The sequence below is a fragment of the Coccinella septempunctata genome, chromosome 9 (assembly GCF_907165205.1).
Source record: "Coccinella septempunctata chromosome 9, icCocSept1.1, whole genome shotgun sequence".
NCBI lineage: Eukaryota > Metazoa > Arthropoda > Insecta > Coleoptera > Coccinellidae > Coccinella > Coccinella septempunctata.
In genome coordinates, this window is record NC_058197.1 from 18,215,652 (window position 1) to 18,241,786 (window position 26,135).

The 26,135-nt window shown below is 40.9% G+C and overlaps 3 protein-coding genes across 5 annotated transcripts in view; 2 read left to right on the forward strand and 1 right to left on the reverse strand.

The window, feature by feature from the left end:
- LOC123320811 (transcription-associated protein 1) overlaps window positions 1-12,311 on the forward strand; it is a 28,787-nt gene extending 16,476 nt beyond the window's left edge. Inside the window, exons 25-34 of the mRNA XM_044908243.1 lie at window positions 75-958; window positions 2,965-3,329; window positions 4,660-5,413; window positions 5,550-5,735; window positions 5,791-6,052; window positions 8,173-9,502; window positions 10,999-11,609; window positions 11,671-11,810; window positions 11,893-12,087; window positions 12,146-12,311. Coding sequence (XP_044764178.1) covers window positions 75-958; window positions 2,965-3,329; window positions 4,660-5,413; window positions 5,550-5,735; window positions 5,791-6,052; window positions 8,173-9,502; window positions 10,999-11,609; window positions 11,671-11,810; window positions 11,893-12,087; window positions 12,146-12,223 — 4,805 coding nt within the window. The 3' untranslated portion in view covers window positions 12,224-12,311. The remainder of the gene's footprint in view (window positions 1-74; window positions 959-2,964; window positions 3,330-4,659; window positions 5,414-5,549; window positions 5,736-5,790; window positions 6,053-8,172; window positions 9,503-10,998; window positions 11,610-11,670; window positions 11,811-11,892; window positions 12,088-12,145) is intronic.
- A 1,362-nt stretch (window positions 12,312-13,673) lies between these two features.
- On the forward strand, window positions 13,674-18,487 carry LOC123320815 (coronin-6). Of its 2 annotated transcripts, none has more exons than XM_044908250.1 (8): window positions 13,674-13,858; window positions 14,243-14,440; window positions 15,353-15,638; window positions 15,696-15,860; window positions 15,919-16,138; window positions 16,186-16,314; window positions 16,387-16,684; window positions 16,736-18,487. In XM_044908250.1, the coding sequence occupies exons 2-8, from the start codon at window positions 14,243-14,245 to the stop codon at window positions 16,925-16,927; spliced, it is 1,488 nt and encodes a 495-aa protein (XP_044764185.1). In that variant the 5' UTR covers window positions 13,674-13,858; the 3' UTR covers window positions 16,928-18,487. The 2 variants fall into 2 exon arrangements, with proteins under 2 accessions (XP_044764185.1, XP_044764186.1); XM_044908251.1 differs by lacking the exon at window positions 13,674-13,858 and adding an exon at window positions 13,968-14,188.
- A 100-nt stretch (window positions 18,488-18,587) lies between these two features.
- Window positions 18,588-25,875, reverse strand: LOC123320816 (beta-ureidopropionase). 2 transcript variants are annotated; one of them, XM_044908252.1, is made up of 7 exons: window positions 25,518-25,875; window positions 23,264-23,574; window positions 21,966-22,060; window positions 21,708-21,914; window positions 21,515-21,625; window positions 21,236-21,442; window positions 18,588-18,846 (listed from the first exon to the last, which is right to left on the reverse strand). In XM_044908252.1, exons 1-7 carry the CDS (start codon window positions 25,622-25,624, stop codon window positions 18,676-18,678), a joined length of 1,209 nt encoding a protein of 402 aa, XP_044764187.1. In that variant the 5' UTR covers window positions 25,625-25,875; the 3' UTR covers window positions 18,588-18,675. The 2 variants fall into 2 exon arrangements, with proteins under 2 accessions (XP_044764187.1, XP_044764188.1); XM_044908253.1 differs by having other exon boundaries at window positions 23,315-23,574; window positions 25,518-25,873.
- Window positions 25,876-26,135: the final 260 nt, after the last annotated feature.

The following is a 26,135-nucleotide window of genomic DNA, read 5'->3' on the forward strand; positions in this document are numbered from 1 at the left end:
TCCAAACATTTTAAAGGTAAACCTAGGTTCACCTCCACCCTTATCGCTTTAATCGTTTTATTCCTTTCTGCCAGGGCTCAACAACTTCGAGAAAAACGCCCAAGCCAACCCGTCCACCCTGTTCGGCACCATCATGCTACTAAAAGCTGCCTGCGCCAGCAACCACTCCTACATCGACCTCCTGATCACCCCGTTCATGCGGGTGCTCCACCGGCTGGCCAAGGAACACCTCCAACCCACCTCGGCCGACTACTCGTCCATGACCAGCGAACTGCTGATCCTCAGCCTGGACCTGGTCAAGACCAGGGTGGTCGTGATGGGTGTGGAGATGCGCAAGACCTTCATCGGCAACATACTGGTCGGCCTGATCGAGAAGACCCAGGACGTGAAGGTGATGAAGGCCATCATCAAGATGCTGGAGGAATGGATGAAGTGCAAGAGCTACGTCACCCTGAACCAGGCGCCGAGTCTGCGCGAGAAGTCCATACTGCTCGTCAAGATGATGCAGTACGTCGAGAAGCGATTTAGCGAGGACATGGACATAATGGCCCAGTTCCTCGACCTCATACTGTTCGTCTACACGGACGCGGCGCTGAAACAGACGGAGCTGACCACGAAGCTGGAGCCGGCCTTCTTGTCCGGACTCAGGTGCACGCAGCCTAACATACGCGCCAAGTTCTTCAGGGTGTTCGACGAGTCGATGAAGAGGAGGCTTTACGATAGGTTGCTATACATCGTGTGCTCGCAGAATTGGGACGCGATAGGACCGCACTATTGGATCAAGCAGTGCATAGAGCTGCTGATGGTGACGGTGGTGCCGGACACGCAGATACAGATGTCGCACGAGAGCAGCATACTGCCAAACATAACGTCCGCCATCTACTCCGCGAATGCGCAGAAGAAGGAGGAGTTTATAAGGACGCAACCCGACAACCTGAACCTCGGCAACATGATGGAGGTTTGTACCTATTTTCCTCAGCTATATTTAACGTTTTAGACCCGTTTGCACCAAACGCACTTAGTGTTAAGTGTCCCTTAAAAAGAACCCTTAACTTAAATTACGTTGCACCAACTGTTAAGTGACATTTAAATGGCTAAAGCTAACCTTAGATTTAAGCGCTCCTGTAATGACCACTTAGGTATTTAAGGGCGGGATTCTAACCTAAAATAATTTGTTGAACTGGCTGCAGAACTTCCCATTTTTGATGGATTTTGAAAATTGAATGAATTCATTATTGAATACCAGGCCTTTTCTTTTGCCTTTATTGTAATGCCATCAGTCTTTTTTAATTCTCAATTTGGTGTCACAAATCATACTATAGTTAGCAACAAACTCTTTTCTTCTGTTGAGAAGTTGAGTGCCCTTCGTAAATTACCACCACTTGCTTGGCCATTCACCGTATTCGTACTAACAAGGGCAATAAGGACATTTTCTTCACGTTCCTCTTCAACATTAGTAAAACAAATTCACACAAGACCTTACAAAGGAAGTGTTGTACTTATATAAACTAAGGTACCTTTTATTTGACAATCATTATCATTATTAATGCTAATTCAACAACAAAAAGTTGTTACTCTTTGATAATATTATAATAATATCCTTGACACCAACTGACAGGACAATAAAGTTAGGTTAATGAAATGACAACAACCATCGGCAACCGGCCAACCAATGAAACGGCTTTATTGGACTAGGATGAAGTTGCACCAAAATAAAAAACAGAAATATCACTAGATATAAAAACTTAAGGGCCCCTTACTTAAGATTCTGTTAAGCCACAGTCGTGCAACTGGGAATAAAATTAAGCGTCCATTAATATTTAAACGTCATTTAGTTAAGTACTCGTTTTAAAGGGTATTGGTGCAAACGGGCCAAAGTGTCCCTTAAAATGAACTCCTGAGGCCCGTTTGCACCAATACCTCTTAAAACGAGTACTTAACTAAATGACGTTTAAATATTAATGGACGCTTAGTTTTATTCCTAGTTGCACGACTGTGGCTTAACGGAATCTTAAGTGAGGGGCCCTTAAGTTTTTATATCTAGTGATATGTCTGTTTTTTATTTTGGTGCAACTTCATCCTAGTCCAATAAAGCCATTTCATTGGTTGGCCGGTTGCCAATGATCGTTGTCATTTCATTAACCTAACTTTATTGTCCTGTCAGTCGGTGTCAAGGATATTATTATAGTATTATCAAAGAGTAACAACTTTTTGTTGTTGAATTATCATTAATAATGATAATGATTGTCAAATAACAGGTACCTCAGTTTATACAAGTACAACACTTCCTTTGTAAGGTCTTGTGTGAATTTGTTTTACTAATGTTGAAGAGGAACGTGAAGAAAATGTCCTTATTGCCCTTGTTAGTACGAATACGGTGAATGATTGCCAAGCAAGTGGTGGTAAGTTACGAAGAACACTCAACTTCCCAACGGAAGAAAAGAGTTTGTTGCTAACTATAGTATGATTTGTGACACCAAATTGAGAATTAAAAAAGACTGATGGCATTACAATAAAGGCAAAAGAAAAGGCTTGGTATTCAGTAATGAATTCATTCAATTTCCAAAATCCATCAAAAATGGGAAGTTCTGGAGCCAGTTCAACAAATTATTTTAGGTTAGAATCCCGCCCTTAAATACCTAAGTGGTCATTACAGGAGCGCTTAAATTTAAGGTTAGCTTTAGCCATTTAAATGTCACTTAACAGTTGGTGCAACGTAATTTGAGTTAAGGGTTGATTTTAAGGGACACTTAACACTAAGTGCGTTTGGTGCAAACGGGTCTTAGTGTTAAGGGTCCCTTAAAATGAACTCCTAACTTAAATTACGTTGCACCAACTGTTGAGTGACAATTAAATGGCTAAACCTAACCTTAGATTCAAGCGCTCCTGTAACGACCACTTAGGTATTTAAGGGCGGGATTCTAACCTAAAATCATTATAATAAGTCATAAACCTTCTCGGCAGGCCCAGGACGAGATCCTGGAAGTCGATCTGAACAACGTGGAAGGTTCTCAGGTAGAGGAAAAACCGATAAACAGGGCCGAAACGGTATCGAAGATGATAAAGAAGCATTTCGAGTTCATCGAGGTCGGTAGGAACATAACCACCGACCAATTCCTGTTGGCCGCTACCCAACTGTGCCACTTGGACACCAACCTCGCCGAACAGGTGTGGTTGAACCTCTTCCCCAAACTGTGGAAGATACTGCAGGACGATCAGAGGTACCAGCTGGGGCGTGAGACGCTTGCCTTCATCATTTCTGGTATTCACATAATACAGAAGGATTGTCAGCCGAACGCAGTTAACACTTTCGTCGAAGCTTTGTGCAGGTAATTTACATTATTCGTACCACCAATTTTTTTTAGTGAAATGAGTGATTTTTTCGGTAAACTGCGAAAAATGTTGATGAAACTTTTTTTAAATCGTCTGTGAAACCTTCTTTGTGTGGACAACTATAGCCTTACATATACAGGGTGAGTCTTCAACTCACTTGTGTATATATATTTCAAAACTAGACTCATGAAGTAGAAAGAAACACTTTTTTTATCAATTTTTGTGTATTAAGCCTAGATAAAAAGATACAGCCATTTTGAGTATTCATAATGAGCTATGCCACCCCTGAAAACCGGATACTGAAGATTTTCCAAGCGTGTTTTATTGCTTTGAAAGGGTTGCTGCAGTTCAATATTTAGAAATGCAATGAAAAGTCACTCAAATTAGGTATAGCCAAAGATTATAGAGTAGAAAGATAGGAAACGCCCTCATATCTCTAGTACTAAAAACCGACTACATTTTGGTCAGTGAAAACACATTTGAAACACAGATGGCGCTCACATTAATTTAGTCGTTTCGTTTCCTATCTTTCTACTCTATAATCTTTGGGTATAACCTTCTTGATCAACAAATCTTCAGTAGTGTCACCTTCTCAATGATGGATATTATAGAAAAGACAGGAAAAAACGCGTTTTATTGCTTTGAAAGGGTTGCTGCAGTTCAATATTTAGAAATGTAATGAAAAGTTACACAAATTAGGTACATATATCCAAAGATTATAGAGTAGAAAGATAGGAAACGCCCTCATATCTCTAGTACTAAAAACCGACTACATTTTGGTCAGTGAAAACACATTTGAAACACAGATGGCGCTCACATCACTTTAATCCCTTCGTTTCCTATCTTTCTACTCTATAATCTTTGGGTATAACCTTCTTGATCAACAAATCTTCAGTAGTGTCACCTTCTCAATGATGGATATTATAGAAAAGACAGGAAAAAACGCGTTTTATTGCTTTGAAAGGGTTGCTGCAGTTCAATATTTAGAAATGTAATGAAAAGTTACACAAATTAGGTACATATATCCAAAGATTATAGAGTAGAAAGATAGGAAACGCCCTCATATCTCTAGTACTAAAAACCGACTACATTTTGGTCAGTGAAAACACATTTGAAACACAGATGGCGCTCACATCACTTTAATCCCTTCGTTTCCTATCTTTCTACTCTATAATCTCTGGGTATAACCTTCTTGATCAACAAATCTTCAGTAGTGTCACCTTCTCAATGATGGAGATTATGGAAAAGACAGGAAAAACGTGTTTTATTGCTTTGAGAGGGTTGCTGCAGCTCAATGTCCTAACATTAATCGTATTTTCCCCTCAGATGCACGCCCTCCGTCCAGATGCAGCCGGCCTCGATGCGATACCTGGGCAAATCCTACAACCTCTGGCACAGGATGACCTTGGGTCTCGAGCAGATGGCCTACGACCCCTCCTCGATCAAGAAGACCGCCAACCCGGCCTCCTGCTACGACTTCGAGACAGAGGCCGGCAAGAACGAGCTGCTAGACTCGCTGGGCGACCTCTACCACCTCCTGTGCGAGGAGGACCTGTGGGCGGGGCTGTGGCAGAAGCACGCCCACTACAAGGAGACCGGCGTCGCCATAGCCTACGAGCAGCACGGCTTCTTCGAGCAGGCGCAGGCCGCCTACGAGGCGGCCATGGTCAAGCACAAGCAGGACGCGAGCGCAGGGCCTACTCCCACGCACACCCAGCGCGAGATACTGATGTGGAACGAGCACTGGGTGCGCTGCATGAAGGAGCAGAACCAGTGGGAGGCGCTGAAGGAGTACGCCAAGAATGGGGTGTACGATCCGTTCCTGTTGCTGGAGAGCGCGTGGCGGATACCGCAGTGGGACGTGGTCAAGGACGTGCTGAACCACGTCGAGTACCAGTGTCCCAAGGAGTTGGCGTGGAAGATGACGATGTACGGTGGTTATCTGTTGATCTGTCAGCCGGAGGAGAGTAAGCCGTTGAAGTTCGTCGAGCGGTACGTGGAGAACGCGACCGCGCTGTGTTTGAACGAGTGGAAGAGGTTACCGCATATTGTCAGCCACATACATTTGAATTATCTACAGGTAAGGGTATAATATAACAGATGTTGGAGATAACTTTTAGTTCCCTATCAATCGTTAGCAGTGTATTTTCGTGCAAAATATTATAACCCTTCGGATCACATCAAGATTGATCCTAATCTAAATAATCAACTTGCAGGCAGCTCAACAGATCATGGAACTTCAAGAGGCCTACCAAATACACAAGGGACTGTCCCAGGCCCACCAAAACTCCTTGCACGACATGAAGGCTATAGTTAAGACGTGGAGGAACAGGTTACCCGTGATCGCCGACGATCTCTCTCATTGGAATGACATAATCACCTGGAGACAGCATCATTACCAGGTAAACCACCTTCTTAAACGATGACACGACACCATTTAACCCTGATTTCCCACAGGCAATTGTGAATCATTACGAAACGGCGAGGGACACGGGAAACGCTAACTCGATGCTTGGCGTGCACGCCTCAGCCCAGGCAATCATCCATTTCGGCAAGATAGCGAGGAAGCACAAGATGCCGGCAGTCTGTCTCGAGACCCTGAACAAGATCTACACGATACCCAGCGTGCCGATCATCGATTGTTACCAGAAGATACGACAAGAGGTCAAGAGTTACCTCCAGATAGCATCTTTGAAGGATAAGACGGAATTCCAGGAAAGTAAGTAGGATTTTTGAGGCTACACGAAAGTTTTAAGGAAGTTTTTGACTTTCTGGTGATGAATCTCGAAATTTCATCCACCTCGGTGCAACTGTTCGGTCTTGAGGAAACTTTAACTTAACCCAACTTTTTGGGAAATTTTCGCAGATCGTCTTTAGAGGAATTAATCTTCCAGGAAAATTATCGTAGATCTAAACGCGATACATATTCTGAAAGAGCAACTCTTCTAGTAATAAATTTGAGAATTTCATCCATTTCGGCGCAACCGTTCGGTCTTGAGGAAGTTTTAACTTAATCCAACTTTTTGGGAAATTTTCGAAGGTCGTCTTTAGAGGAATTAATCTTCCAGGAAAACTATCGTAGATCTAAACGTGATACATATTCTGAAAGAGCAACTCTTCTAGTAATAAATTTGAGAATTTCATCCATTTCGGCGCAACCGTTCGGTCTTGAGGAAGTTTTATCTTAACCCAACTTTTTGGGAAATTTTCGCAGATCGTCTTTAGAGGAATTAATCTTCCAGGAAAACTATCGTAGATCTAAACGTGATACATATTCTGAAAGAGCAACTCTTCTAGTAATAAATTTGAGAATTTCATCAATTTCGGCGCAACCGTTCAGTCTTGAGGAAGTTTTAACTTAACCCAACTTTTTGGGAAATTTTCGCAGGTCGTCTTTAGAGGAATTAATCTTCCAGGAAAACTATCATAGATCTAAACGTGATACATGTTCTGAAAGAGCAACTCTTCTAGTAATAAATTTGAGAATTTCATCAATTTCGGCGCAACCGTTCGGTCTTGAGGAAGTTTTAACTTAACCCAACTTTTTGGGAAATTTTCGCAGGTCGTCTTTAGAGGAATTAATCTTCCAGGAAAACTATCGTAGATCTAAACGTGATACACATTCTGAAAGAGCATCTCTTCTAGTAATAAATTTGAGAATTTCATCCATTTCGGCGCAACCGTTCGGTCTTGAGAAAGTTTTAACTTAACCCAACTTTTTGGGAAATTTTTGCAGATCGTCTTTAGAGGAATTAATCTTCCAGGAAAACCATCGTAGATATAAACGTGATACATATTCTGAAAGAGCAACTCTTCTAGTAATACATTTGAGAATTTCGTCCATTTCGGCGCAACCGTTCGGTCTTGAGGAAGTTTTAACTTAACCCAACTTTTTGGGAAATTTTCGAAGGTAGTTTTAGAGGAATTAATCTTCCAGGAAAACTATCGTAGATCCAAACGTGATACATATTCTGAAAGAGCAACTCTTCTAGTAATAAATTTGAGAATTTCATCCATTTCGGCGCAACCGTTCGGTCTTGAAGAAGTTTTAACTTAACCCAACTTTTTGGGAAATTTTCGCAGATCGTCTTTAGAGGAATTAATCTTCCAGGAAAACCATCGTAGATCTAAACGTGATACATATTCTGAAAGAGCAACTCTTCTAGTAATAAATTTGAGAATTTCGTCCATTTCGGCGCAACCGTTCGGTCTTGAGGAAGTTTTAACTTAACCCAACTTTTTGGGAAATGTTCGCAGGTCGTCTTTAGAGAAATTAATCTTCCAGGAAAACTATCGTAGATCCAAACGTGATACATATTCTGAAAGAGCAACTCTTGTAGTAATAAATTTGAGAATTTCATCCACTTCGGCGCAACCGTTCGGTCTTGAGGAAGTTTTAACTTAACCCAACTTTTTGGGAAAATTTCGCAGGTCGTCTTTAGAGGAATTAATCTTCCAGGAAAACTATCGTAGATCTAAACGTGATACATATTCTGAAAGAGCAACTCCTCTAGTAATAAATTTGAGAATTTCGTCCATTTCGGCGCAACCGTTCGGTCTTGAGGAATTTTTAACTTAACCCAACTTTTTGGGAAATTTTCGCAGGTCGTCTTTAGAGGAATTAATCTTCCAGGAAAACTATCGTAGATCTAAACGTGATACATATTTTGAAAGAGTTAGATATGTGAGTATACACATTCAGGTCTCTCATATATTTATAAAATGGTGAAAAAAAAATGCAAACTTTCGAAATGGTCCCAGAATTTTCAAACTTTCGTGGAGTAGTATATTATTCGCGTAAGGTTTACGTTGATCTGATTTTTTTTCCTCAATTTTCAGTTCTACCGTTAGGACTGGAGGTCATCAACAACACCAACATCCAGTTCTTCGCCAAAGAGATGACCGCCGAATTCTACGCCCTCAAAGGCATACTCTACCACCTTATGAACAAATCGGACGACGCCAACAAGTGCTTCTCGGCCGCCATCCAGCTGCACGACACCTCGATCAAGGCGTGGGCGTACTACGGCGACTACCTCGAGGCCATATTCACCAGGGACCAGAGGCAGATCAGCCTGGGCGTCAACGCCATGGTCTGCTTCCTCCACGCCTGCCGCCACCAGAACGAGGCTAAATCGAGGAAATACATGGCCAAGATACTGTGGCTGTTGAGCTACGACGACAAGAGTTCCAGCCTCATGGAGGCCCTGGATAAATACTCGGTGGGGGTCATGCCCATCCTGTGGCTACCATGGACGCCCCAGTTGCTCAACTGCCTGGTGCAGTACGAGGGCCACGTGATCCTCAACATCCTCTGCCAGGTCGGACGGATGTTCCCGCAGGCCGTCTATTTCCCTATCCGTATCTTGTACCTGACGCTTCGACGAGCCACGGCCAGGGAAACTAGCGTCCAGCAACACACCCAGGAGGCGGAGGGCGGAGCCGCGCAGGAGCAGACCAGTGTCTCAAGCGCCAGCAACGAGGCGTCATCGATTAAAGCCACGCCCGCCATGATCAGGTGCTCGAAGATCATGAAGATGCAGAAGGACTTCTACCCCATCGTCTTGCTTAGCCTGGAGGGCATAGCCGACCAGATGGAATGGTTCAGGGAGAACTGGTACGAGGAGGTGCTGCGCCAGCTGAGACAGGGGCTGGCCAAGTGCTACGCCATCGCTTTCGAGAACCGCGACACTGTCGGCGACGCCAAGATAACGCCCCACATCCTGAACTTCGTGCGCAAGCTGGTGTCCACCTTCGGCATAGGCGTGGAGAACATATCCAGCTCGGTGAACGTCACCTTTCACTCGGCCGCCTCCGAGAGCCTGGCGAGGCGAGCCGAGGCCACGTACCAGGACCCGGTGTTCAAGGAGATGAAGCAGGAGTTCACGAAGGACTTCGATTTCTCGCAGTCGAACAGCATGCGGCTGCACAATCTGATCTTCAAGCTGAAGAAGTGGATCAAGATACTGGACAACAGGTCGAAAATGTTACTTCAGTCGTTTTTGATGGAGGACAAGTGCCGTTTCCTGTCGATCTTCTCGCTGAAGACGGCAGAGGTGGAGTTGCCCGGGGAGTTCCTGCTGCCCAAGCACAACCACTATTTCGTGAGGATCACGAGGTTCATGCCGAGGGTTGACGTCGTCCAGAAGCATAACTGCTCGGCGAGAAGGTGAGTCTATAGCTGACGTTTCGTCACGAGTTGTTTTGGGAGAAACGTCAGGTGTCAACTGTCAACCTAAAAAACTTTGACAACGTCACAGGTGTCTTCCGGACTAGAATTTTGTCCTTTTGGAAGAGACCTGTGATGTATTAATTCTAATTTGCTTCCTCTTTAAGCGACATTGTTCGAAATGACTGAAAACAATTTTGTCTGCGTGTAAATACTTCTGAAGATAATTTATTCGTTTTGGATTTTTTGGGAATTTTTCGAAGGTCATCTTTAGAGTGATTTATCTTCCAGGAAAATCATAGTAGATCTAAATGTGATTCATATTCTGAAAGAGCAACTCTTCTAGTAACAAATCTGAGAAGTTCATTCATCTCGGCATAACCGTTCGGTCTTGAGGAAATTTTAACTTAACCCAACTTTTTGGGAAATTTTCGCAGGTCGTCTTTAGAGGAATTAATCTTCCAGGAAAATCATAGTTGATCTAAATGTGATACATATTCTGGAAGAGCAACTCTTCTAGTAATATATCTGAGAATTTCATCCATTTCGGCGCAACCGTTCGGTCTTGAGGAAGTTTTAACTTAACCCAACTTTTTGGGAACCTTTCGAAGGTCATCTTTAGAGTGATTTATCTTCCAGAAAAATAATCGTAGATCAAAACGTGATACATATTCTGAAAGAACAACTCTTCTAGTTATAAATCTGAGAAGTTCACCCATCTCGGCATAACCGTTCGGTCTTGAGGAAGTTTTAACTTAACCCAACTTTTTGGGAAATTTTCGCAGATCGTCTTTAGAGGAATTAATCTTCCAGGAAAATAATAGTTGATCTAAATGTGATAAATATTCTGGAAGAGCAACTCTTCTAGTTATAAATCTGAGAATTTCATCCATTTCGGCGCAACCGTTCGGTCTTGAGGAAGTTTTAACTTAACCCAACTTTTTGGGAACCTTTCGAAGGTCATCTTTAGAGTGATTTATCTTCCAGAAAAATAATCGTAGATCAAAACGTGATACATATTCTGAAAGAGCAACTCTTCTAGTAACAAATCTGAGAATTTCAATTTCAACCTTGATGCTCTTTTTGCAAGTTCATCGGCTCTTTTATTTCCTTCAACACCACAGTGCCCAGGTACCCCTAGTAGAGTCACTTTATTGCCTCTGGCCAGTTGCTTTATGGTATTAAGGCACCCATGTCAGCAGAGATCCCTGGCACTGTGATTCCAGGGACCTCAGCATAGCTTGGCTGTCCCTGGCCCATTTGAGGTTCATTTTAAGAAACTCCTGAGCGCTTACGTAAACAGCCAGTGTCTAGGTCTGTAAAATGAAGGGTTTAATTCCCAGGGCTTTAGAGATCCTCAGTTTAGGTCCATATAATGACTTTTTGTCCATATGGTTAAAGTTGCTTCAATCAAGAATTTATACCCAATGTATTATCTTAGTGGAACAAAAATAGTAATTGCTTATCTATTTTTAATCTTGTTAATTTCTCCCCAGACTGTACATCAGAGGACACAACGGCAAAATCTACCCCTACCTGGTGGTGAACGACTCCGGTTTGGCGGATGCGAGACGGGAAGAACGCGTCCTCCAGCTGTTGAGGATGATGAACAACTGCCTGGGCAAACAGAAGGAGACCTCCAGACGTTTCCTAAACTTCACGATACCACGCGTTGTGGCCGTCTCGCAACAGATCAGACTGGTCGAGGACAACCCCAGCTCCATATCCCTGCTCGACATCTACAAATCCGGTTGCGTGAAACTGGGGATAGACTACGACAAACCCATCAACTACTACTACGAGAGACTGGCCAGCGTGCAGAGCAGGGGTATCAAGGCGAGCCACCAGGTGTACAGGGATATTTTGAAGGGGGTGCAGAGCACCATGGTGCCGAGGAACCTGCTGAAGCAGTGGGCCCTCAAGACCTTCCCTTCGGCCACCGATTATTGGCAGTTCAGGAAGATGTTCACGCTGCAACTGGCCCTGGCCTGTTTCGCAGAGTACGTCTTCCATTTGACGAGGCTGAACCCCGATATGATGTATCTGCATCAGGACTCCGGACTGATGAACATAGCTTACTTCAAATTTGACGTTGACGACAGTACAGGTTAGTCTAGAAGGTTTAATTGGTGAAAAATTCGAAATGTCGAACTTTCCGACGTTTTTAGGTGAACTGGACACTACCAGACCAGTACCGTTTAGATTGACACCAAACATAATCGAATATTTGAATCCGGTGGGTATAAGCGGCCCCCTGACGGCATCTATGATCGCTACGGCGAGATGCTTCGTTTATCCCAACTTTAAGGTGAGATATACGATAGAAATAACCCAATAAATCCTTTGTTAATGATATGGGGAATGAATAATTGATGACGATCTTTATTTAGGTATTAGCAATACTCAAACCGATCCTCAAGGACGAAATGATCCTTTCCCGAATGAAAAAATCAGAAGAATCCCCGTTGAGCAACAGAGAGAAGATAGCCGATGGCGAACAGGTCATAAATATGGTCAACAGGGCCGTTACCTCGATATCTAATAGACTGAACACTTTGGCGCACTTCGACGGTGTAGATAGCAGGGTAAGTGGTAATTACGATGTTGAATCAGTGCAAATGAATGATTTTTGTTATTTTTCAGTTGGCCACTTTAGTGGCAGCGGCGAGTAGTCACGATAACTTGTGTCGTATGGATCCAGCGTGGCATCCTTGGTTGTAATTTTATCATATTTCTATAATTTTGTATACATGTCTAAAGTTTTGAATTTTAAGTTGATAGGTATTTTATATTAAAAACGTGATAACTATGGGTTGTTTTATTTCTGGTTACGTACTAACATCTGTTAAAGAGGATACACAAATTACATGAACCCTGTATCTCAGGAGTTCGCAAATGAGAAAAATTGCCATCAAGGTAGAGAAATTGACGAAAAATTGAATATTTTTTAATGGGAAGTTGATTTTCCTCTTCAAATTTGCTTTTCAAAGAGCCTTCAAGATCTGAGGTTATGTTTACGGTGTGAAGTTGAAGACGGATTTGACAGAAAGTCAGATGATGTTGCCAGTGGCGTAGACTGGTGGAAGCGGTACATCCAGCGAAATAAGAGTATTCAAATTTAATTTTTATAATGAGAAACCTCAATTAAGCCTTCACCTCATAGACGTTGAATACGATTAAAATACATCAACTCACCTACCAATAAATATCGAGGAGTGTTACTCGCTGGATCTTCTGAGATCGTATTTATATAGTCCACAAATGAAAACGTTTCACTTCACGACTACGCGGTCACTAATTCACAAGGATAGGAAGAAAATATAAAAGAGAAACACAGCACTGCCGAATAACAAATTGAAACATCTGATCCGAACAACTTTCAAACGAAAACTGACTCTCTCTGACTGCGTAATATGTGTCGCTTTCCTCATGAAAACATGAGTAATATGCATTATATAATTGGACTTTGACGATGAAACGTGAATATATGTTATATAATGGAACATTCAATAGGAAAAATCCTTGATAAATATTCTTAACTCAGCAAACTCCTTACAATACTAGTTATTTTCGGTTCAAATGAAAGTTTTACATTGATGGGCCGATATTTGATGAAAATTCATAATTAAACTAGGAACCATTTACATGATTACCACTAGGGTGAGTTATTCAACCATTATAGGTGTTTCGCTATTACAATAGGGACTTCAGGAGAGTGAATATCATGTAATTCAGATTCGTAATCGTAGGGGACAAGAGCTCGTAAAGGGAAAGCTTTTTATTAACTGACTCAACCAAGGTTATATCATTTGATCAGAGGAAGTTATGTGTAAAAAAAGAGAATAATCCACTAATTTTTCGGGCTTATAACTCAATAATTTGTCAAAGGATGAATATGAATCTACGCCACTGGTGCCCATCTCCACTCCACAGAAATTTAGATCGTGGATTATCTCCGATTACTCTGATCTCTCTGTAATCTATGACGATTATCTTACGTTTTTTTGCTTTTAATTTCGTTTCTTTGAAATTAAAACTCTTATTAACCCCTTCATCTCCAATTTGAATAAATTCTCTGCAATTTTCCGGCTCTCTTTCTGATCTGCCCACCATCTGATCAGAGAAAAAAGATTAGTGTTTTAATCGGGGTGGAAACCGCGCTCTGTGCACCTTGTGCCGTTTTTGACGTTTAAATTCTCGCACATAACCAAATAAGGGATTTCTCAAAAACTGTAACAAATTTCGTCAAACAGATATGTGGTACATTTAACTTGAAAATAAACAAATTGATGAAAAAAATAAATGTTAAGGAGTAGAATATTCGGAAACAGATAGGGTGTAGTGAAACTGTGAAAGGTGAGTCATTAGAGCGTTTCAAATCAGTAGTTTTTTAGGTTAAGCTGCAGGAGAGATATTCAAATTTTGATACAAGTTTCAAACTGTTACCTCCTCAGTGATGGAAGAGTTATAAATAAACATATTTGATTTCAATTCCAACGAAAATAACTCTGTTTTTAATCCTTATTTAGGAAATGCAGGGCTATTTGTCGCATCCATAACTTTATTCAAATCGAATTTCTTTCCTTGTAATTATTTTCTTTGGAAATATAATTCGCTGGTGGATTAGTTTCAACTAATTCGACTTTGAATTCATGTGGGACTATATTATCACATGAATAATTGAATGTGGGTGAAAAATTGTGTTTAACTGTAACAGAAGCTAATGTTTCTTATTTTCAGATGTCTTTTCGTGTAGTAAGAAGTTCGAAATTTCGCCATGTATATGGGCAAGCTTTGAAGAGGGAACAGTGCTATGATAATATAAGAGTGAGCAAGAGTTCTTGGGATTCGACGTTTTGTGCTGTGAACCCTAAGTTTTTGGCTATTATTGTTGATAGTGCTGGCGGTGGAGCTTTTATAGTGTTACCTTTGAACAAAGTAAGTAGACATCAATACTAGTAGAGGTTCCTCAATACCATGATCAATTTCGGTTTATATTTATGAATATTGTCGCATAAATGCATAGAGATAAAGTTTATTTTGATAAGGTAAAATTCAATTTATATTCTTATATTGCTGGAGATATTGATAACAAGGCTAAGCAACAGGAAGATTCTGACATGATCGGAGATAAGACATTATATACAGGATGTTTCAAAATGCTTAGTTACAAACTGATAAGGAAAAAATTGGTTATCATCAAAATAGATTATCTATTGTGGGTTTGTGGAGCCCGCACATTGAATAGGATGTGAAAAGATGAATTTTTGTTGGAAAATTCCTTTTTTCATTTCAGCATTTCTGGGAGTGTTACTCACAGGAAATGACGTTTTTCCAAATGTTTCCCATCGAAAACTGGATTGAGTTTTGTTTGGCAAACCTTCAGTTTTAAATAAAGCGTTTACGTTCACAAATAGAACATTCCAAAAATAAACCCTCTGTGCAATTTTATTTTCACCTCATTCCCGTGCCATATCTCATTTATACCATAAGATGCTTTTCTCGTTGCCTCCTGCACATATGGTGACTCGAGTCGAAAACTTGGCATGCAGAAAATGAAATTCTTGACAATTTTTTTCTCCCGAAGTAATCCTCTTGAGTCCAGCTAGTAGACAGGATGAGTCATGAGATTTATGTGGCTTTTAAACTCCGGAATAGGTTGCCAACTCTTGATTTTTATCTTTTATATGTTTGATATATCTGCTAGGGGAACAGTTTTTGTTTTTGTTTTCATTTTACTTCTTACGTCTGGTACAAAGGAAAATGATTCAGGTGGAGCTCCAAGGTTGATCTATGTTTTTATTGTCGATAAAGACTATCAAAAATCTCAATTTTTGAATCTTTTCGAAGGTTGGCAGAATTGCTGCAGATCATCCCTTAGTGGGGGGCCACAAGGGGCCGGTACTGGACATTGCGTGGTGTCCTCACAACGACAACGTTATAGCGAGCGGATCGGAGGATTGCGTGGTCAAAGTCTGGCACATACCCGACCACGGCCTCATTAAAACACTGACTGAACCTATTGTCGATCTCATTTATCACCAGCGTAGGGTGGGTTTGGTGTTATGGCATCCCACCGCTCTAAATGTACTACTAACAGCGGGAAGCGACAATCAAGTCGTCATTTGGAACGTTGGTGAGTCGTTTTTATATGTCCCAGTTGAAAATTGGGGTTATTTAATTTTTTTTGTAGGTACGGGTGAAGCGCTTGTGGAAATAGACTGCCATCCCGATATAGTGTACAGTGCGTGCTTTAACTGGGATGGATCTAAGCTTCTGACAACTTGCAAAGATAAGCAAATTCGAATCATCAATCCTAGAACTGGGGAGGTTGAATCTGAGGCTGTTTGTCACGAAGGTGAGGCTTTCGATGAGCGATATCAATGAAATTTCTACAACTACGCTTGAAATTTTAGGTTCTAAAGCGACAAGGGCCATATTTTTAAGACATGGCCTGGTTTTCACCACCGGTTTCTCCAAGATGTCCGAGAGGCAGTACAGTTTGAGAACCCCCGATTGCCTGGATAAACCCATCGTTATGGTGGAACTAGATACCTCGAACGGAGTCATGTTTCCCCTGTATGATCCGGATACAAATCTGGTGTATCTGTGCGGAAAAGGAGACTCCGTCATAAGGTCAGTTATTTTTTATCATTTTTGATATATTGAACGTGTCTTTGTAGATATTTCGAGATAACTGCTGAGCCCCCTTTCGTCCATTACATCAACACTTTCCAAACTCCTGATCCTCAAAGGGGGATCGGTATGATGCCGAAGAGGGGATGCGATGTGACCTCATGCGAGATCAGCAGGTAAATTTCAACTCTAGATGCTGGTTAGGATGCTCAGTGGTAGAAATCTGTTGATGCCGAATAATTTTGTAGATTTTATCGACTTAACAACTCGGGTTTATGTCAAGTGATCACGATGACAGTACCGAGGAAGTCGGAACTGTTCCAAGAGGATCTTTATCCGGATACCATTGGTGATACCTCGGCTGTAACAGCCGAAGAGTGGATTGAGGGTAAAGACGAAGATCCTGTCCTTATTTCGTTGAAAGATGGGTATAAGCCTCCGGAATCCAAGGCTTCGATCTCAGTTTCTAAAAGGTCCAATATCCTTAACAAAATGCCTCCGAAGAGTGGTGGGGGGAAGGGTTCATCGCAGGGAGATTCAATACCGGTTAGTATCGCTTAAAAAACTGTTGAGTCGATGTTGACCGCCTTTTTTCAGACCCAGACCCTGCAGGAGTTCGCCGATGAAATACGCAAACTCAAGGCGATGATTGTGAAACACGAAAACAGGATCAGAGCGCTGGAGGCCGAGGTAGCCTTGAATAAAGTGACGAAAGAGGACGAGGAAGGTAGTGGTGGGGATGGGCTCAACGCAGCCCCCGCCCCCGCCCTGGCCGCCGACGAGGTCTGATTGGCGGACCGGCGTAGGTGCACGCCCACCGATGGGCGGTCGCTCAAAGGGAGGATTGAAAGTTTACAGGGAAGAATGGGTCGAGAAAAAAAAGGTAAATTTAACGGGATTTTAGATTCGTTTATGTGCCTTGCGTGTTGATCCTGGATCGTTTAACCCTTCCGATTGTTATTTATTCAACGAAAAAGTACCTCGTCTTCTATAATCTTCAAGTATTTGAAGAACGTCCCTTTTTAGATGTACTCTATATTTGTTTTTTCGCGAAGCTGTCACGCTTTTATACAAGGAAATTATTTACATATGCTTCATTTATATTTATTCGTATTTTAGATTATTTTCGTAGTATGATATACTCGCCACAAGTGCTCTTAAGAACTTTGCGGAGTGTCTAAAAATTGTATTTTCATCTTATCTCAAGTATTATCCTATCTTATCGGCGCTCTCTCTCAGTTTCCTCAGACTTTAATTAATCAACTCGTATTAATCTTATCAGCGATTTAGATGCAACATTGAAATATTTATTATCGTTTGAAATTTGTGTCGAAATGGTATCCCATTGTTTTGATCGTTAATTATGGGAAAATTATTCGTTCTGCTTTAGTCAAAATGGAATTTTTACGGTTTCCAACAGTTGTTTACTGTTTATGTTGGTCTCTTCATCATAACGTTAAGTTTATTGATAAACGGACCAACCAGTAGGATTTATCAGTCTTTCGACACAGATTCCGGATTTCATAACCATCCTCGTTCTTTTAGTAATTTTCCTTCGGTTGTTCTTTAAATAACAACATATCAAATCGTTAAAATCCTATTGAATTTGATAACGTTCTACCAAAGATTTAGTATTTTTACATTTTATTATTATCGAGACAATAACGAGAAAAATTTAGGCACTTTGATTGTCGGGTCTGAAACGTTTGCACTAACTTTGTGATGAATAGGATATTTTCATACATCGAAAAAAGAGGCCAAATCCCCAATACCTGAAATATACCAAGCCAAAATTGGATTAGTTATAAATTTCGTAGTTTACATGATGTTAATGTTGGAATTTCATGCACAAATCCAAATTCAACGCTTTATTTTTCCATAAAAAATATTTTCGAAGTAATTTAAGGCTTTGTGTGATATAATAATAATAATAATAATGAAAGGATATATTGTAATATGGCTCAATGTTCATGGAAATAGAATTACTACTGTATTTTATTGTATTTTTAAATTGTTCATCTAACATTTAATTTTTTATTATTTCATATAGGAATTGTTAATGATATACAGTGCTTAGCTTATTAATTCTTAAATTATTGTATCGAATTTTTCCGTTTTTATCGCGAACAATCCAAGCATTGTTATGGTTGAGTGATGTTCACGATTTTTTTTTTGATTGTCGAGGAAATATAATAACGTTTATAGTATAGGAAGTGTGGGTCGAATTTCTTTCACAATACCGCTCATGATGAAAAACCGAATTTTGTGTGCTAGCTCCTAACAACAGATAATGTATATAATTGTATAAATTGTAGCTTTTTTTTTAACCAATAAATTCTTTGAAGTGTGTCTTGTACTTCAAAGTTCGACCAATCCAAAAATTGAACGTTTTCACCCCTTCCGATGATCCTAAACTCCGGTATGAGGCATCCCTTCACAAACAAACGGGTTTTATAGAAAATTCGTCTTTATTCGTTCTAAAATTTTCATAAATACAATTATACGCTAAAATTAATTAAATTAAATATATGTTCACTTCATTTTCTTATCACTTGGGGTACGAAATCTGGTTGCGTGGCTCTGTTCAGACATTCGGAGTACATGTCCAGTCTTTGCGTCATCCTGAAGCCCCACTTATCCCTCACCTGTCTGCAAAGGTTCAGGTCCAGCTCGGCTATGAGCAAACCGTTCCTCACTCTCGATAAACCCTAGAAATTTACATATTTTTTAATATATTCATGTGTTTTTTTTTATAAAATCACAATCAACCCCGAGTTGGAAGAAAGAAGGATTCCAACCAATTTACTGAGAAGAAATGGTTCATTTGGGCTTGTAAGACAGGTGAACCATAATTTCAGAAGATTCTGAGTGAATTGAGGAAGTTTCCAAAGAATACTTCGGACTTGATGAGAAGATTGAAGATTTGAATGTGTCGTAAGTGTTTTTGGTGAAGTTTTCTTGTTGTTATTTATCCAGTGCCCCTTGTATCTGTTGCCATACGAAGAGTTCAATCCGAAGTCAATGAATGAAAGTGTTATCTTCTTAAGTCGACCAGATCAATCGAGAAAACACCGATTAAACTAGTGATAATAATTACGGAATTGATCCCAAACTTTTTTCCTGTTTATAAACATGATATTTTAAAGCGTGTTACATTGATTAGGTTAAGAAAAAATGAATAATCGGCTGATCCCGATTTGGTACGTTTATCGTGAAAAAATTGGGTGAGATAATGTCAGGACTATTGGAAAATGGCAAACTATCAGGTCTTTCGTGAGGTCAATACATAAATTCAACCTTCAGTCTAGATATTAGAGTATTTGGGGTCATCACTCCTACATCTAGTGATAGCTCTTATGGTTACAGAACTGCCAGTCAATTCCATCGAATTTTGCCCACCCTGTACAGGGTGGGCAAAATTCGTTGTTTACTGAGGGGATTTGGAGAACTATAGCAGCTAGAAGAAAATGGATGACTCGTTTCCTAGCTCTTTTTCAGAGAAACAAGGAATGGTGAAAACCGTAGCCTTCTACGTACCTTCGTTTTTGAGTTATTAGCAAGAATTTGACGATTTCGAAAAGTTCTCATAACTTTTTTGTCTTAGAAGTTACAGATCTGAAACTTGAACCTTCTACTGGCACTTTTTCACGTAAAATCCACTGATTTTTTCATAACGAACTTTCGTATTTTAATTGCAAACATTTATTGAATTTGTTATTTTTGAATTAGAAAAAAATCTTCTATCAGTAGATTCTACGTATACAAGTGCCTAAGAAGGTTCAAATTTCAGAACAGTAACTTCAAAGGCAAAAAAGTTACGAGAACTTTTCGAAATCGTCAAAATCTTGTTTTTTTGCTAATAACTCGAAAACGAAGAATCGTTGGAGGTTTTTCTGAAAAAGATCTCGGAAATGTGTTGTCCACTTTCCTCTAGATGGTATATTACTCGAGATCCCCTCAGTAGACAACGAATTTTGCCCACCCTGTGCATTGAGAAGAATTCTAACACGATGCTATGTAAAAAAGAAGAATGGGAAAGGGAACACACAGATGGTTCAAAAACCACTATAGGGGCTGGCGCTGGAATATACAGGATAAGCACAAAGTGTACACTATCTTAGGCTCCTGCTCGAATGTTTTTCAAGCAGAAATCGAAAAAGAGTAGACATAAACCTGGAAGAAACTATAAGGGATGGGACATAGTGATCCATTCTGGTAGTTAGGCTGGTGTCAAAGCACTGAACTCCTATGTCATCGACTGAAAGCTATTTTTGGAGTGCCTAATGAAACTTAACGAATAGGCAATAACAACAAGGTGTCTTTAGTCTTGGTTCCTGGTCACTCTGGAATAAAATGAAACGAAGAAGTCAACACACTCGCCAGAAATGGAGCAAAAACGCCACTTACTGGCCCATGACCTTTCTGTGGCATGGGAAACTGCACCTATAATAAAAAGTTTCTGGAGTAGGAAGAACCCAAGAGAGAAACACTCTGAAGGAACCTCCAGGAATGGATAATTCCAAAGAGTTCCTTCGGGATCTTGAAACTGCCAGATCCAAGAAGTATTTAGAGCTCCTCACTGGCTTTCTCACAGGACAATGTCGCTTTAGAAAGCATATGATGAGGATAGGCTTCTCAGGAACTGACAAGTGTAGAATCTGTGTGAAAAAGGAGGAAACTACTGTTCACTTGGTTATAGAATGCCAAGCCATTCCAAGCCTGTGCAAGGAATGTCTTAGACGAGAAAATTGAAGGAGAAATGTGGGCTTAGCCACCTCTGGGGCTGAAAGGAAAGCTGTGGATGACGCAGTTGTAATAACAGCTCTGATAGGGGACATAATAGACCTGAAGGTCCCAGTAAAATGAAGCCCCGTTACCAAACTATAACTATACTTCAGTCCGAAGGTGTTTAAAAGAAAATAAGTGTGCCAAATGTGAATTTTCTCATCTAAAATCGTCCCCACGACCTTAACCTTCGATAATTCGCGATAATTCTAACCTGATTCACCTCGAATCCAAAAAATTTCAACGGTCACACACCGCGGTCCGCTATGCGGTTGCGGTCAGCCGCACTGCGGTCGGTCCATCTCTACTTACGGGACTCCTGGATCCGTTGGGCGCCGTCACGTAGCTGGACCCGTAGAAATGGCCGAAGTTCCTGTGCGCAGGCTTCTTGTCGCCGCTGCAGAACTCCCTGGGGAAGATCTCCGTGCCCACGCGGTTGATGGCGCAGGTGAAATAACCGTTCGCGATTGCGTTACATCTAGACTCGATGCCCCACAGCGGCTCGCTCAGGTCGCCAATCTAAATTTTTAAATTATGCCAATGAGACGGTCGTTGGGAGATTGGGGGGTTGGTCAATCTACTACTACTCACTGTCGCGGAGGGGTTGAAGACTATCTCGGCGCCGTTTATCGCGAACATCAGCCAGTTGAGGGGGTGGTGTCGGCCGTAGCATATGTTGGCCGCTATCTTTCCGAACTCGGTCTGTAAAAAAAAAATCGCGTGATCTTTACTGACCCTCGAACCCACAGTGACGTTCTGAACGCCCCCGGTTCGTCCTACTCACCTCGAATACAGGGTGACCCGTGTTACCCTCGAAGTAGTAACTGGACTCGTTGAAATCCCCCACTCTGGGTATGTGGTTCTTCCTGTGTTTCCCCAAATAATCCCCGTGGTTATCAATGAAGACCGCTGTGTTCCATATAGTGTCTCCATGAGTCTCATCCCTTTCCAATATGTTCGAAACTATCACCATGTTGTGCATCTTGGCCAGCTGCAACGAAACCGTTCATTCTTTCATAAATTAAATTTTTTTTTGACGTACCTCCGATAGGAACAGGGTCGAAGGGCCGTTCCTGGCGTTCTCCGCGTACTCAGTCCACGGTAACTTCTCCTTGGTGCAAAAGGCGAAAGGCATATCTGAAAAAATCGTGTAAATTCACGGTGAACTGCTCAATTTATAACAATCGATTCTCTTAAAAATCTAAGTACCCAACCGATACGCCTGTCGGCCGATAAAAACGCATTTTTGTCGGCTTTTCCCCACTTAAACCAGCGGTTTATCTCATAGCTCGTCCGAAAGCTAGTTCCAATTTTTTTTGGGCGTCGAGCGCTGCAAGAAAATCATATGTAAGGTCCAGACATAAACAGTTCGGTTTATGAGATGAACGCTATCAAGAAACAGAAAATTTCGATCGGGCTGGGTAAAGAATTGGCGAAAAATCGAGCTCTCGAATCAAATACAGTCGAAAATGGAATCTTTAGTCAAAATACAAACCTTATTTTTCTTTTCAAGTAGTCAATTTCGAAAATTATAGGTACAAGGTCGATTGACGAGTCTCAAAGGGTCATTTCTCGCACTGTGGTGGGGACAGGTGGGCGAGGAAGGGCTCTTTGTGTTCCTTAGGGTCTGTAGTTTTCAGAAAAAGCCCTTTGAAACACGTCGATTGACTCTGCTGCACTTTGCACCATGTCTAACTACACTTTATACTATGAAGAATAGAAAAAGGATAGAGTATAACAAAAACTCCAGAAAAATGAATGCTATTTGTTCTTTATATTGGGGATGGGGACGTTTATCGAATTTTTATTTGATACACAAGGCCATTTGGCCATTCCACTGATGCCAATGTCTGAATAACCACCAGCCAAATAGCATTCATCGACTCTGAGTCACCTTAGAACACACCGAAGAATATTTCAATAATTAATGGTATGCCTATTCCATATTATTCAATTTTGCTTCAGAAGTGTGTGCATCAAAAATCATTGAAACATTTCAACCATTACTGTAGGTCCTTTCGTTTGAAAAAAAAGTGTAGCACTTCTCTACACTCGATTTGATTTACACCAGTGTAGAGGAAGTGTAGTTTATCTGCACATAGTCAAAAGGAGATGTAGATGAACTACACCTCCTCTACACTGGTGTAAATTCAATCAGCAATCGAGTGTAGAAAATTGCTACACTTTTTATGGAAACGAAAGGACTTATTGTGTTCAATGTAACTCGATATAGCCCAAGCCAACTCCAGGATTAGTTTCAGAACCTTCCACTCCCTTCAACCCACTGAAGAAAGGTGAAATTTGAAAATTTCGAAGAAGGGGATTCAAGGATCTAGTCACCTCTTCGTCTCCGTTCAAACAACCTCGCTTCAATCATGCAACAGAACTTACTCCAGGTCTCTTGAAAGCAGAAGATGTTGACGCCGCCCGCCGCCGCAGTCTGTATGGCCTCCTTGGCCATCCGGTGCACAGCCTCCCTCTGTTTGACTATCGGCGTTTCCGGGTTCATCGGGATCTTGTTCTGGAAGATGCCCACCCTCACTATCCTCGGGGATCGCAGCTCTTCCTTCTCGCAGCCGAACTTGCAGGACAGCACGTCGAAGTTGTAGGTTTGCGCCATGGTCGTCACGCATTCCGACAGAGGGAGCTCGCTGAAACGTCAAATTCGGCTGTCAACTTGTCGGGGTTACGCCTACTACCTAGGGTAGGAGTCTAGTCTTCGGCGAAACGATAGAAATAAGGTGTTGACTGAGGGATGGAAACTTAACGGCCTGATTGGGATGTCTACGTCTTATCGGACGGCGTAGACCTTATCGGGTCAGTCTAATTATAAACTGCGTTTTCAAAACATCGAATGTACTTACGCATTAAGTCTAGATAAAGGTCTATGTACATTGCAATTTCTCCCAACCGGATAAAACCGGTAACTTGGCAAGTTTGTTTACAAAACCGTTTAATTCCCCTAATTACAGACCAGTCGCTTACGTTAACGGCAAGATTACGATATAGTTTTCGAAAATATCTCTCGGAGCGGAATTTTTTTATCTTGTATCGTGTTACGACAGCCTGCTAGATTTTTGTTATTGTTCTATGTTGTGATCTTTAGGAACATCGGGTCAGTGCATGGAACAAATGCATTATGTAATTATTTGACGGGGTCGTATCTAAAATTAGGATATTTATGAGTTTTCGATGGTAACTATGTTGAATTGATTTATTCTCGCATAACAGTGGGAATTTGGCAATGGGGGTCTTGGTTAGGAACCCATTGTGCCTTAAACAGTCTCAGTCAATTCTCGTGGTGAGTTTATGCAGAGTTACTAGGAAGAAAGGGACCAAATCTCATGGGTGGATGGCGTTTATCCATTCTTAGGTAGTAGTTCTTAGTAACTCCGCATAAACTCACCGTAACAATGACTGTATCAACCACAGGGGCTACAATGGTGATTCAGTTTTAAGGCAATCGCCTTTAATTGTAACTGAGATGATACAAGTCATGTTTAAACTAATCACCCACTATTAATTAACTGACAGTAGCTGTATTAACACAGTGGCAAAAAATAATACATATGCTGTGTTCAGATTAATCTCCTCTATTATATCATTGTTACCATGCGGTGGATTTTTAAGTAAGTTAAGTACAGCAAGCTGATTTAGTCCCACAACAAGATTTTCACATTAATATTGAAGATACAGATGGAAACCTTCCCTGATTAAATTTAATGGCAGTTTCATGAGAAGATGTAGCAATAAACGACTTAAAAATATAGACAATCATTTATGTTCCAACAAATCCAGCACGAATTTCCCAAATGAGAGCATCTAATGTAAACAAACAAATATACCTCGAGTGATAACAATAAAAATTTAATATTTCGCGACATTAATCTCAGCAATGTGAGGTCATAGACCCAATTTTTAAAACCTAATGTATCGTCTAGACTCTTAGAGGATAAGAACCCAAAACATCCACTCTGTGAGGTGATATAGATACAAGAAATTCCATCAATCTGTTCCTACTGAACAAAGGAGAAGTAACTGATGCAATCCAGAGTTTTTCTACGTAGTTCTTGTGAAAAAACCTTCGAATCGCCGAGGAAATGAGTGGCAATCTAAAAAGTTGTTGCGGAATCGACTGAACTTTAAATTATAGGCTGATTGTGAGGTACAAGGGTCATGAAATAAGAAAACAAACCGAATAAAAAAACAGACAGAATTAAATCTATAGGATTGAAGAATTAATCTCGATTCGATAATTCAGTCCATTTTATTACGAAAAAAATCAACTTTTATCTTCGAAAAGTGTTTCCAGGCAATATAAGAGTTTATGTAAGCCTCCATAATAAATGATTTTTCGAAGAATAGCCAAAATTTAAACATTTGAGGTAGGTGACTTAAGATTTGAAAGTAATGCATCATATTAAAGAAGAAAAACTAAACAGTTGGGAGGAAAGATTATTTCTAATCAACAACAGAAGAAAAGAAGTTTATAACAATATCAAAATGAAAACTTTCATTGAATTTTTGGGGAAAAGGTGAGAGATTTTGTTGATTTTCAACGCTCAAAAATTTAAGAAGCAGGGTAAAAACTCACTAAGTCTCTGTGCCAAAAAGGACGTTCCTCAGCTTCTTGTAATCGTCTGGTGGCAGTTTCTTCAGCAGGGCATCAACACTCTCGAACTCCTCCATCATCTCAGACATGTTTCCCAAGTTTTCCTTTACCTCGTCGGTGGATAAAAATTTACTCGAAAGTTCCACCTTTAACTGTTGCGCTTCTCTTGCTTTCAGACCCTTTATAAACGAAGAACGATCAAGGTTAGTCAGCTAGTCGCTGTGTGTGTGTTGACCGACGTATTAAAAGCCGAGATTAGGGGTTTATTTTTCGAAGTGCACGCCGTATATATCGCCTCGAAGCTAGAGTGTACTGTAGCTATTTATAATTTACCAGTTTGCGGAAGAATACCGCTTGTTTTATAGTTTCCCCTTATCGTGCTACATATACAGGATCGTACCAGGAGAGATTTACTGATGCAAGAATGTCTCAACTACGCGCTCTCGCCGATTTTTGTCGTTTTCAAGGCTTTTCCTACGTGTGCAAGACCGCTTTTTTTGGGGAAGTTGATTGCGCCCGAAGGAGGTGATTGTGCAGATCCGTATAGTCATTGAAGGATAGATTCACAGGATTTACGTGTACACTTTAAAAATCGTGAAT